This window comes from Carlito syrichta, unplaced genomic scaffold, assembly GCF_000164805.1.
Source record: "Carlito syrichta isolate Samal-C Ts95f unplaced genomic scaffold, Tarsius_syrichta-2.0.1 Scaffold308114, whole genome shotgun sequence".
In the NCBI taxonomy this organism is placed as follows: domain Eukaryota; kingdom Metazoa; phylum Chordata; class Mammalia; order Primates; family Tarsiidae; genus Carlito; species Carlito syrichta.
In genome coordinates this window covers 755,214-768,571 of record NW_007252210.1, presented here as the reverse complement: position 1 = coordinate 768,571, position 13,358 = coordinate 755,214, and the positions used below count along the sequence as shown (strand labels likewise).

Sequence of the window (13,358 nt, the reverse complement as noted above, 5' to 3'; positions counted from 1 at the left end):
AAAGAGATTGGCAGTAGTGGGATATTGCTAGGAGGGAGGGAGGCACAACATCAGTAAGGGTACCTAATCTCAAACCAGACAAAGTGGGGACCAAAGGGAGGCCCAAACTTTACCTGTATGATGTCTACTTGTATACCGAATCCTGAATTGTACCCCACATCTTTAAAATTAAAAAAATGTGTGGTCCGTTTTGAGACACACCAATCTCAGATAATCTATGTAACCCCGAACTGTTTCCTAACACATTTTTCATCTACGCTTATAAATACCTTTGAATCCAGCAGTTATATTTTAAATATCTCGAATAAATACAGAACAGAGGCAAACAAAATACATAAACGACGTGTTCCTGCCAAAACCAAATGAGGACGTTGCAACATGCTGCACAAGCAAGGGTTTTGTGATGATAATTCTGTGCGTGAGTATTGGGAGAACCCAGTCGTGGCTGAGTGCTTGGTAGACCATGTTGGACACAAAGGGACCTGGGATCTGGCCCAGGCATGTTGCAAACAGTAACTAAATTTCTGCAAAACATTGTTATATCAGTTTCTCTCCCAGTTTGTACGTAATTTGTGAATATTCTTTGCTTTTAGACTTATATAAGAAAGATCAAAATTTGGAGCCTGTATCCATTTAAGTAAAAGATACGTTCAAAAGCAGTGTTGTAATATTAAGAAAATTTTAAGTCAGCAATGGGAAAATTAGTGGGAATTTATTCTTTTTAAAATGATTCCATATCTATTCAAACTTGATACCAATTTATGTAATTTCTGGACCCTAGAGAAAGCAGTACAAATTGACCCTTAAGTCAAAGACCTGAAAGATGACATCTCCCTTTGTTGGTTCCCTTGACAGCACAAAATGATAGACAGTTTCTCCTTCTCCTGAGATTGTGAATGTGAACATGAGTTAGGAGTAATGTTGGGTGGTCCTAGGAGAATGAAAAATACCAGACAGCAGTTAATAAATTACATGACTTGCAAGAAAAGTTTATCAGCAGCTCCAGAAACCTAGTTACTAGATTCATTGCCTGCCCCAGTCAGAGATTAAAACCTGTAAAAAAATTAGTTTAATCCAAAATGGCAATGGATTTGACCAGCAAGCGACCTCCAAACTCATCATACCCTCCTTGTAATACCTTAACTTACTAAATGGATGCCTATCAGTGCCATAACAGTTCTGACTATAACAGGATATGGGTGGGCAAGGGAATGGTACCCATCTCTTTCCCAGATAATCTACAAAAGCTCTTCCTCCTTAGTTGGAGATAACTAAATATTTCACTCCTTAGTTAGAGAGAACTATGAAAAGACACCAAGAACCCCTTTGGGCATGACTCATACTCTCAAGTATGCCCACACTCTTTCTCTTGACTATGTACTTTCATTTTACAATAAAACTTTTTTGCTTTCACTTTTGTTTTTATTTTCATTTTATTCTAACCTGTCCTCAATTTCTTTCTCATGGCGGAGTCAACAACATGAATATTGGACTGAGGTTGAGGGTCTCACTTGCCTCAGAAGATTCTCTCCTGCCCACCAGTATCAAAAGAAAAACCGTTCCTAATATCCAGAACCTTGCAAGGATTTCCAGTCTGCCAACACCAGTTGCCTTTTGTCCCCTCCCATAAATTCATTTAAAACTCCCATGTCTTCACCAGGCACTTTGTTGGTTTCCCTAATTCTCAGAAGATCCAAGAGATGTTGGACCAAATCTGTCCCACTGGGGCCAGAGACGATTTAATTCATGAGGACATCTTCATCATGAGAATGCAATTTTTTGGCTCCTAAGGGCAAGGATGAAATTCTGTCTCGACGTTTCCAGGCAGGAATGTATTTATTATCTGCTTAGAAGAACATATTAATTTCTTTTATAGAGTCAAAAACAGGATTTTGCGGTAGGAGAGCATGAATAAGGCACACTAACATTCCCATGCATCTACAATGTGCTAGACCTGGTACAAGATGCTTTACTAACGGGGTTATTTCATTTGCTACAACAATCCTTTGAGTTAAGTATTATTTTTTTCTATTTTATGCATTGTACTCAGGAAAGCAGTTTATCCAAGGGCATCTATCATCTCCCTCCCCACAAGGAATTGGCAGAGTTGCTTCACTTGAATTCAGTCCTTCCTGATGACAAAGTGCATGCCATGCCATGTTTTCGGGAAACTAACAAAGGCTGTAAGGCTTGTTTAAGGCAACACTAAAAGTTGGTAGCAGGCAAGGACTCCAGAAGTTGAGCAGCTGCCTTCAGAACACAGTCAGCTAGAGAGCAGGAGGCAATGAAGTGCCATTTATCTCAAAATAATGACAATAAGCTGGCACCTTGGGGAGGAAGCCTGGCATTACAAAGACTTGAAAGATAACATAATCAAATCTTCTCCAATGTGACAGCAATGGGCATACCTGACAATGTGCCCATTTGCGATTTCCGAGGCCCGTTTCTGTCAGAAGACTTCAACTGTTTTTGAATTAATGGTCCTCCTTATTTACAGTCAATATGTTTTTGAAATGTTCTTTCATCTAAATATAGAGACTCTCTGAACCATTGTCTCATTTCTAAACTTAAAAATATAAATGCTCTGAGTAATTGTTTAATAATGTGAAGCAAGAGCAAACAATTTAGATCTGGAGAGGAAAGATTCTTTTTGACAAGTACTTATAATTATTCATGAAATGAGTGCTTCTTTGACCAGAGGGTGGTCTCTCACAAACATGTATAAAGCAAAAAGGATAGCATCAGTCTCAGCATTCTGTGTTTTCATGAATGCACCATGATGGCAAGATACACTGAACTAACAAAGCAGAACTAGATGACGAACACAGCTGAGCACCATTCATGTTTAATATATAGGCCCCAGTTTATCGAATATGTTTAACGTATATGCCCCGTATCCCTTTTTTTGCTAAATGAACACAAGGGCACACACTTGAGAGATGTTGCTGTAATTCTTTCAAATATCCTGTTTTCCCTTAACTTTTTTTGCCTAAGGCTTTTAAGTGTTTATGGATTTTGAATCTTATTCCTCTTTACTATTCCATCCATTGAAAAATAAATGTTAGCCGGGCACAGTGGCTCATGCCTATAATCCCAGCTCTGAGGCCGAGATGGGAGAATTTCTTGAGGCCAGGAGTTTGAGACCAGCCTAGGAAACACAGCGAGACTCGACTCTACAAATAAATTAGCTGGGCATGGTGGGTGTGCACCTGTAGTCCTCCCAGCTACTTGGGAGGTTGAGGTGGAAGAATTGCCTGAGCCCAGGAGGTCAAGGCTGTAGGGAGCCATGATCATGCTACTGTACTCCAGCCTGGATGATAGAGACCTCAACTCAGAAAAAGAAAAAAGAAAGAAATGTCTGACGATCAGTTTCGGATGAACAGGTAAAAAAGGCTACAACATTTCAATAGTATAAGATATTTCAGGAGTAACAAGTGAGGCAGGGAAGGAAAGAGGACCTAGGGTTAATCAGAGAGGACAGAGGCTAGAATCAGCTCTCCAGGGAAGCAGTCAAATTAAGTTATCAGGGAGTGAAGTGCATTTAACAGAGTTAAATGTATAGAACTGTGATTAAAAGGGACTCAGACAAAAGTTAAAGATAATGATTAAATGGAACTTGAAGGCCAAACCAAACATTTATTAGCGATTGTAGATATATACATATAAAACTTTGACACAGGAATTTTTCTGAGCCTTGAAAAACCATCACTAAAAGGTTTCTGCTATGGATTGGATGGTTGCTCCCTCCAAATCTCATGCTGAAATGTGATCCCCAGCGTTGGAGGTGGGGCCTAGTGGGAGGTGCCTGGGTCATGGGTGGATCCCTCATGAATGGCTTGGTACCATTCTCCCCTAAGGAGTGAGTTCTTGCTCTGTTAGTTTACAAAAGAGCTGGCTGTTTAAAAGAGCCTGGCACCTCTTTCTCTCTCTCTCTCTTGCTCCTGTTCTCTCTCTCACCACGTGACTCCCCTTGTCTTCCACCACAAGTGAAAGCCTCCTGAACTTTCTGAGGCCTCATCAGAAGCCAAGCAGACGCTAGCATCATGCAGAACTGTGAGTCAAATACATTTCTTTTCTTTACAAATTATTCAGCTGTGGGTATTCCTTTATAGCAGCGCAAAATGGCCTGATACAGGTTGTTTTCTGACTAGAAGTGGATTCTGAGGGGTTACAAGGATAACAAGTAACAGTGGCAACCAATGACTGATAAATAAACCCAAAGTGATTTCTTTGCGGTTTACCACAGTTTTCATCAAGGTCTCTCAACATTAAAGCTCAAATCACAACCAATTATTACCCATGAGATAAATCTTGCTCTAAAATTTTTCTAAATATAATTAAGTGGCACAACTAATGAAGCCACAGAATGATGGCCTTAGTCTGTACTGTTGTTTTTTATTTTTTTTATTTTTTGAGTTGAAGGTCTCATTCTGTTGCCCAGGCTAGAGTACAGTGGCATGACCATAGCTCACTGCAGCCTTGAACTCCTGGGTTCAAGTAATTCTCTCTCTTCAGCCTCCCAAGTATCTGGGACTACTTGGTGCACACCACCACACCTGGCTCTGTGTGTGTGTGTGTGTGTGTGTGTGTGTGTGTGTGTGTGTGTGTGTGTAGAGACAGGGTCTTGCTATGGTTGTCTAGGTCTTGAACTGCTGGGCTTAAGCCATCCTTCTTCCTCAGCCTCCCAAAGTTCTGGGATTACAAGTGTGAGCCACCATGCCCAGTCTCTATTGCTGTTCTTACCTTTGAGTCTCCACTTTTTTGTAATCTTAGCTAAAGTCCTTTAAACTAAAGCAATTATATTGAAAAATGACATAAACCTCCCCACTTTAAGCCAGAGATCCTCATCAATGATGATGATAGCTGTCTTTGGCTAAGGGTTTACCATGTTCCACGAACTTTGTTAGAGGCTTTATACACACAATTTCCCCTTTATCCACAATAAACCAAAGAGATCGGTACTATTATTCCATTTAATAATTTGACATGAGCTAGATCTACAGGGCACTGGAGAGGATGATACGTTTCAGAATGGCAGGAACAGCATGAGAAAAATGAGGGCTTTCCAGGTCCTATTTGCCATGTCCAGCAAATAAGCATCTATTAAATGATTGAATGATGTAATAATATCTGATGACAATCCACAGGTTAAGGAGAATGTGAGGAGTACAAAAAGAGTATAAATAATTTATAGGGAGATTAGGAAATACATGCATAAACAATGAGCGAACAGCCAAAGTATAGTGGCTCACATCTGTAGTCCCAGCACTTGGGGAGGCCAAGACAAGAGGATCACTTGAGGCCAGGAGTTCAAGACTAACCTTGGCAACAAAGTGTGATCCTGTCTCTACAAAAAATATAAAACTTAGCTGAGTGTGGTGGTGCATACCTGTAGTCCCAGCTACTCAGGAGGCAGAGGCAGGAGGATCACCTAAACCATAATTGTGCCACTGCACTTCAGCCTGGGTGACAGAGTAAGATCCTGTCTCAAACAAAAATTTAAACTTTTTTTCAAAAAAATAATGAGAGAACAATCCAGGTTAAAGTAAAAAACAAAGAAAAAATACCCTACAACACTGAAACTTTCCTTTTTCTAGGTTTGGCACAAAATTCACAGTAGGAACTCATTAAATTATTGAATAAATGATTGACTCAATCAACCAGCCAATCAAATACTAGACGGTGTGGTACGGGCTCTTAAGAATTGGAAAACCAGCTTCTGCACTAGACTGGGGTCCAGTCTCTTTCTTTCTCTCTCTCTCTCTTTCTCTCTCTCTTTCTTCTTCCCAAAAAAAATCAAAACAAACCAAAAACAACAACAACAAAAAAAAGAATTGGAAAATCGTAATGGACTCAGATAATAGCAAGACCTCCTGAACAAAGTAAGCAAGACCTAGAATAATTAGGAATACTTGAGTTATATCATGAAGGAAAACTGAGGTCCCACTGGGCAGAAGGGACGCCGTGGACAGGCCCAGAACCTCCTCCTCGGTCCCCTTTTGCAACTCCTTATCCTTCCCCCACAGCTGCTGCTTCACAGGCTTTTGCCCTGAGCTCATCTGCCCTGATCTTACTTGCCCTTCACTTGAGCTCTGTCCAGCGAGTTCTCAGAATGCCTTGAAGTTGGCATCTTCGGATTAACCAGGAACGCTTCTGTCCTTTGATGTGGAGAGGAAAAACAAACAGTGTTTGTCCTACAGATGATGATTCTGAGATTTTTCAAGCAAAGTAATAAATTATTCTAAATGAGGCAGAAATCATGATGAATATCTCCCACTCCCAAGTAGCTGTGAAGAAGACTTCCTATGGAAATGTTGGCATTTGGGGAGACCCTCTCAAAAGCTTCCAGAAAGACATTCCTAGCAGGTTCTCACAACAACCTTTCAATTCTCCTTGTGCCTCGGCCCCAAAGTCAAGGCCAATATAAACCCAGCTTTCTCAGACCTTGGCAACGGAGGGTCAACACAAAACCTTGGGCTCCTCCATGCAATAAGGTTTTGTTTTCCAGGCATCAGGCAGGCATCTTCTAGGTCAGGTTTCCCGATCAGCTTCCAGCTTGGCTTCTGTCAGAGATTCCTGGAGTCAGAGTAACTTGTTTATTTGTCTCTTGATAGGGAAAGAGTGGCCGTAGATGAGAGCCATAAATGGGTTAGGATTTTAGAAAAATCCATATTGCTCGTTGTGAGGAGAAATTGCTGATAGTGGTAGCCTTCATGCGCCTGATTGCTTTTTTACTTTGAGAAGGGCTCCTAGTACCACAGCATTGTGTTTTAGAATCTTGTCCTTTTTTATTCTGTTTTTCAGGAACAATATGAGACACTGGGAGCCGTGCTCAGCAGCAAATCTGCTTCCTAAAACATAGCTCACTCTTGTAGTGAGAAGAGTGATTTTACTGTGTCGAAGGTTGAGAGACTGCGTCTGTTTGGTCACTGCTCTCCTGAGCCAGCAGTGCCGTCCTTGATAGAAAGGAGTGGGCCACCCTGTTATCTCATGAAAAACATAACTGCAGACTATGCCTGCATACAGTGCCCCGTACTTCCAAAATACCACTCCAACCCTTCCAGAGTGAGGAAGCACATGGAGGATTCCAAGAAAAAAGTGAAAGCCCAGAACAGAGCACGAAAGTGTAAGGAGTCAGATGGAGGCCAGATTCTACAGTGGGAAATACAGTCTCAAGGTTAAGGTGCCAGTCTTTAAATAAGCAACACAAGTGGATGCTCTCATTTGTCTAATCAATGATATTTCACAGCCAGACACAGAAGCTCATGCCTATAATACCAGCACTTTGGGAGGCCAAGGAGGGAGGATTGTTTGAGTACAGGAGTTCAAGACCAGCTTGGATAACATAGTGAGACCTCTTCTATACAAAAAGTCAAGAAATTAGCCAGGCATGGTGGCAAAAATTTAAAATACTTTCTTGTGAGGAGCTGAAAGCTTTTTTTTTTTTCCTAGGTTGTAAAAGACCTAGGCCTATAAATTCAATGTTTTGATGGAAAAAGTCTTGACTTTTTGGAACAATCGTTTAGAAAGAAAAAAGGCCAGATTCAGTGGATCATGCCTGTAATCCCCACACTTTGAGAGGCTGAGGTGGGAATATCACTTGAACCCGGGAGTTCAAGATCAGCCTCATCTCTACAAAAAAAGTATTTAAAAAAATCATCCAGGCATGGTGGTGCACTCTTGTAGTCTCAGCTACTTGGAGGCTGATTTGGAAGGATCGCCTGAGCATGGGTGACAGAGTAAGACCCTAAATCAAAGGAAAAAAATAATCAAATAATTTTAAAAAGAAACAAAACAAAAATGTAGGAAAAGGCTATATAGATCTGAATAAATTTTAAAATTTTTTTTACATTTTTAATCAGTGTCTCACTCTGTCACCCAGTCTGGAGTGCAGTGGCTCAATCAAGGCTTGCTGCACCTTCGACATCCTGGGCTCAGGAGATCCTGCTGACTCCTTCTTCTAGGTGTCTGGGACAACAGAAGTTCACCACCATGCCTGGCTAATTTTTTGACTTTTTGTAGAGACGAGGTCTCACTATGTTATCCAGGCCGATTCTGTGCTCAAGCAATCCTCCCTCCTCGGCCTCCCAAAGTGCTGGGATTATAAGCATGAGCTTCCATGCCTGGCCATGAAATATCTTTGATTAGGCAAATCAGAGCATCCACTTGCGCTGATTATACAACTCCAGCTAATTTCACTTCCTGTCTGGGATACTTTTTCCTGGTTAAAGTGGTGGGGGTAGTGAGGGGGTAGTACTAACACTTGATAGGCCTGATTTCCCTGAAGTTACCAGATTGCGTACATGAAAGCCGTCAGCATGTGCCAACCCTCCACCGAAGAAGGCGCAGGTTCAGGACCTGGCACCGTGTAGCCGAGTGGCACTGCTCCCAGAACTCTCATTCAATAAAGAGCCATTGTGGGATCTGGACCCTTCCGTGTACAGGACAAACGACTAAAATGAAAGGGACAATGCATGTGAGTGGAACCAGAAACTTGAATGGAGTGGTAATCACTTCCTTAGTGTAGATCACATTATTTTCCAGGGAACTTCCTTCTGTAATTCAGTCCTTGCTTAGTGTAATAGTGCAGATTTCCATTTATTGGGTGATAAGTGAGAATGATTACTGTGATAACCATAAGCAACACAGGTTACTAGCATGGGTGGGGGAAGAGAAGTGGAAAAATGGTTAAGGAAGCTGGGAGGGGATTGGCATTCATCACGAAAAGACAAAAACATGTGAAAAGAGCAGGGAAGGTGGATTCTTTCTGTATGTGATCAATACAAGCTACAGTTCAGCTATGGAGATTTTGAGAGTGTGTCTTAAGGTGTAAGAAACTAAATCAGGCCTAGGGCTTCAAAATAGTTGTGACTTCTATGTGAGAATGAGAGAAGGGGCATGAAGTGAGGCTGGAGGGCGTGGTAAGTTCCAGGTTAAGGGGATCAACTGTGCAACTGACCCCCAAGGCAAGCATTAGGTCCCACGGGCTGTAGAGCAAATAACTTAGATCCAAATACCAAGGAGGCTAGGGACAGTCTGTGCACTATTTCAGGCTGAGCCATAGTTTCAATCTGGGTGGCCTAGAGTGACTCTTTATACAACAGCCAACCTCACTAGGCACACAACAACAACAACAATAACAACAACAACCAGATGTGAGCTCTCAGCTAAGCTTTCTCAAATGAACAAACAAGAGAGAACCATTGAATTAGACTCCACAGACCAAACAGAAATCTCTTTCAGCTGACAGTTTACTGCATTCCACATCCCTCCATTTCAGAACCAGATTTTTTTTATCTCAAAGTCAACTATATTTTTAGCTAATCAGTTTCTACCAGAAACACGGTCTTTCTCAAATATCCCTGTCTTTTTTTTTTTTCTGGGCTTGGAATTGGTCATAGTTTCTTGACAGAGTCACTTGATCTACTTACTTTCTGGCATCTATAACTATCTACAAGCATATGTCTACATACATATACCATTTTAATAACAGCATCCCCACATCTGTGAAAAAATACATATATTTCTACAGAAAGGCCATTTGAGTCCATGTGTAATTATAATTTTTCATTCATCTATTTGACAAGTACAACCCTACCTCTGTAAGTACTCTACGATGATGATAGGTTATTTTAAATGTGTGTCAGGAGTTTCTTTCAATGTAGGACATTACACTTTGGTAGCATGTAGACTGTACCTGGTTGAATAATACAAGTAAATATTTCATCCAGCATTATGTTCACTCATGTTATCAACTCACCAGAATTAAGCAAAATGATAGATTTGAGACACACAAACTCCTCTCCCTGAAGATTCATCATACGGAACCGAGATGACGTAGCCAGCAACATGTCAAAGATCTCCACCATGCCCTCTACGCATTTCCCCTGGTTCCTATGAAAACACAGGAGGAAAAAAAAAGTATTAAAAAATGGAAAAGCTTCCACAGACATGATAAGGCTTGCATTCATAAAAATCTACTAGCTTTAAATCTGTAACAAAAAGACTGTAGCCCATTCACTTCATGAAGCATGACCATTAATTTGAGCTTTAGAAGGCAAGACAAAAAAAATTTTTCTATCAATAAAACATTCTCATGAAATTCTTAGAAGAGATAGATTAAATCTGCCAGGTTAAATATGGAGTTCTTCAACCTATGGGTAATCAAAAATTATGAAGATTCAGGTCAACTGTTTTTCTAATAAATACTTATTGCTCTGCTACTCTACTCTGGACACTATGGTAGTTAAGGGAATAAAAACAGGGCCTCTACTCTCAAGATGCTCATGACCTTGAACTAATGTAACAAGTCCTAATAGATATGCTGTGAAGCACTTTTGAAGTACAAGAAAATCTACGATAACTGTAGACCGTTGTTGAGCTGGGCCCACTGGTGTTGCCAAGGATCGTGGGTAAGGACTTGTCTACTAACGTGGCATTTGCGTTGACATGTTAAGAGAATGTAGGATTTCAACAAGTAGATGTGTGAATACATCCTTGTAAGAGGGTCCTAAATGTGAAAAGGAGGAGCAACATGTAAGAACATGGAGCAGTGTGTTGGAGGTGAGAAGATGGGAAAATAGGAAAAGGTTAGATGATGAAGGATGCCTTGCATCATCAATAGAAGCTCATTCTTTTTCTTTGGCAGCAAAATTTTAATATTAGGAGTTGCAACCATTAAGTAAGCAAGTTCAAAAGTTCATAACATATAATATTTTAAAATGCAGGTGTCAGTATCTTTTCCATAGGGTTTTTGAAGAATTTAAATGGATACTAAGTACAAAAGGAATTTGTTCTTTTTGTTGTTGTTCATAAATTGAATTTTGAGCCGGGCTCGGTGGCTCAGCCTGTAATCCTGCGCCTTTGGGAGGCTGAGGTGAGTGGATTGCCTGAGCCCGCGGGTTCGAGACCCGCCTGGGTAGCGAGACCTCATCTCTACAATAAATCAAAAAATCAGCCGGGCGTGGTAGCGCATGCCTGTAATTCCGGCTACTTGGAAGGCTGAGGCGGAAGGATCGCCGGAGCCCAGCAGGTCAAGGCTGCGGTGGCCGGGAGCGGCCACTGCACTCCAGTCTGAGCGACAGAGTGAGACTCCAACTCAAAAAAAAAAAAAAAAAACATAAGTTGAAGTTTGGGCATGGTGTGTTTTTATGGGCGAGGAAGAAGTTAAAATGTTCTATGCATATGCAAATATTTATTTGTGAAATATACAAACAATTAAAATACAAACACTAAAGACATTTTTTAACATCTTGTTAAACATCTTGGTTTTTTTTAATTTTTAATTTTAAAGATGTGGGGTACAATTCAGGGTTAGGTATACAAATGCTCATTGTGCAGGTACCCTTGCTGATGAGGTGTGCCCCCTCCCCCAGCAGTTTCCCACTACTGCCAGTCCTGTCCCAGCATATTGTTTTTAATTAACAAATATCAGAGCTCCTCATCAATTTGTTTGAACAGTTGAATAGCTTTTCACCGAACAGAATACTACACTTTCTTTAACCGCCTTTTTGCTGGTTGACATTTAACTTGAGTTCAAGTATTTTGCTGTTACAAACATCTCATTCAATGACTATCCTTAAGTTTACATCTTTGGACACAAGTAGAGATGGCTAGATAATAAATTTCCAGAAGTAGAATTGCCACATAAAAGGACTTAGGTATTCTTAAAATTAATAAGTAGTCCAAATATTGCTGTCAAAGAGCTTGTACCAATAGACTGTTGATAGAAGAATGTATTGATATAAGCTTTCTCTGAGCTGCCTGCTCTTATTCTTTGCCCATATTTTTCTGTTGGGTTGTTGGTCTTTCATATTGATTCTTAAGAGCTCTTTAGATAGTATAATAATTAGCCATTTGTCATATGTATTTTTCCAGAAAGGCAGCATAATTTTATTAACTAATTGATATGTATATATCATACTTTTCTCTCTGTATTTTTAATTTTTGTATATTTGTGGTGTATAAGTGCATATTTCTTGCATGCATATATTGTGTAGTGATGACATCTCAGCTTTTAGTGTACCCATCACCCTAATAGTGAACACTGTTCAACCTTTGCCCCCTCTCGCTTATGGAACAAACCATCTTTTCACACTGACTTGAAATATACTAGGTACTTTTGACATATTCATTTACAGTAAGTCCTCTACATACAAATGAGTTCCATTCTGAGAGCACGTTCATAAATCCAATTTGTTCATTAGTTCAACAAAGTTAGCCTAGGTATCCAACTTACACAATCAGTTGTGTTGTACTGTACTGTACTACTTACTGTATTATATACTTTTCACATTAATAATACCAAAAAAACAAACACAAAAATAAAGAAAACATTTTGAATCATATAGTACCTTGACAAGTACAGTAGTACAGTACAGTACAACAGCTGGCATACAGGGGCTGGCATCAAGTGAATAGGCAAGAAGAGTTACTGACTGGAGGAGGGAGAGTAGGTGGGAGATGGTGGAGCTGAAAGATGGCCAGTAATAGGAGATGGAGAGCGAGTGGCAATTTCACTCACACCTGACATTGATGGCACAGGTTCTGGTTCCTTGCTGGATTCAATGCTATCTACACACTTGAAAAAAAAATGATTCAGTGATGTTTGAATAGTAGCTCTTTTTTTCTCAACATAGATGACACAGTAGCACTAGATTTTACTCTGAACAGCTACTGCAACCTTCGTGTATTATTCAACGTTCGGTTACTATGCCTCGAAGACTAACAGTGCCTTCTCAAATAAGGTGAATACACATTCGCATCTTTGAAAGTTTATAACCTGAAGGGTCGTATATAAGGAACTTACTGTACTTCTTACAACTGACCTCTATGATTAGCATTAACCTTCATTAATCTTCACGTTTTCCCAATAAAGGAATTAGGACTCAAAACTGTTACGTCAAACCACAGCCAGAAGAAAGAAATTCCAGCCATAAGATTTTTGTCGTCTATTCTTGCTCTAGTTTAATGCATTCAGCAAGATTTATTGAGGGCCTATTACATACCAGTCCTTGTGCTTGACATTAAGGTACATAGAAGAAAGTCATGGTCATTGTTAATAAGGAGATCTAGAATGAGAGCAAAACAGACCAAGAGAAAGACAGGTGCAATATGAAATGGGATACAGTTCCTGGAAAAGGAAAGAAAACCTTGCATATCTAACATCTGTCTCCCTGGATTCAACCCATGTCAATGTTGACACAATTATCATCCTACTCTCAGATAAAGTTAAATGAGTTTTTTATGTAAAGTGCTTAGAATGGCGTGTGGCACACAGTAGGGACTATATTTAAGCATTAACTATAAATGTATTGATAAATACAGAGAAACATATGAGTCAAGAGAGAGGCTGGCCT

The 13,358-nt window shown here is 40.1% G+C and overlaps 1 protein-coding gene across 2 annotated transcripts in view; it reads right to left on the bottom strand.

The window, feature by feature from the left end:
- The window catches only part of ESR1 (estrogen receptor 1), a 368,696-nt gene that overhangs the window by 22,469 nt on the left and 332,869 nt on the right, over positions 1-13,358 (bottom strand). For both annotated transcript variants that reach the window (XM_021716020.1, XM_021716021.1), the window contains one exon: positions 9,761-9,894. In XM_021716020.1, the coding sequence (XP_021571695.1) occupies positions 9,761-9,894 (134 nt within the window). The remainder of the gene's footprint in view (positions 1-9,760; positions 9,895-13,358) is intronic.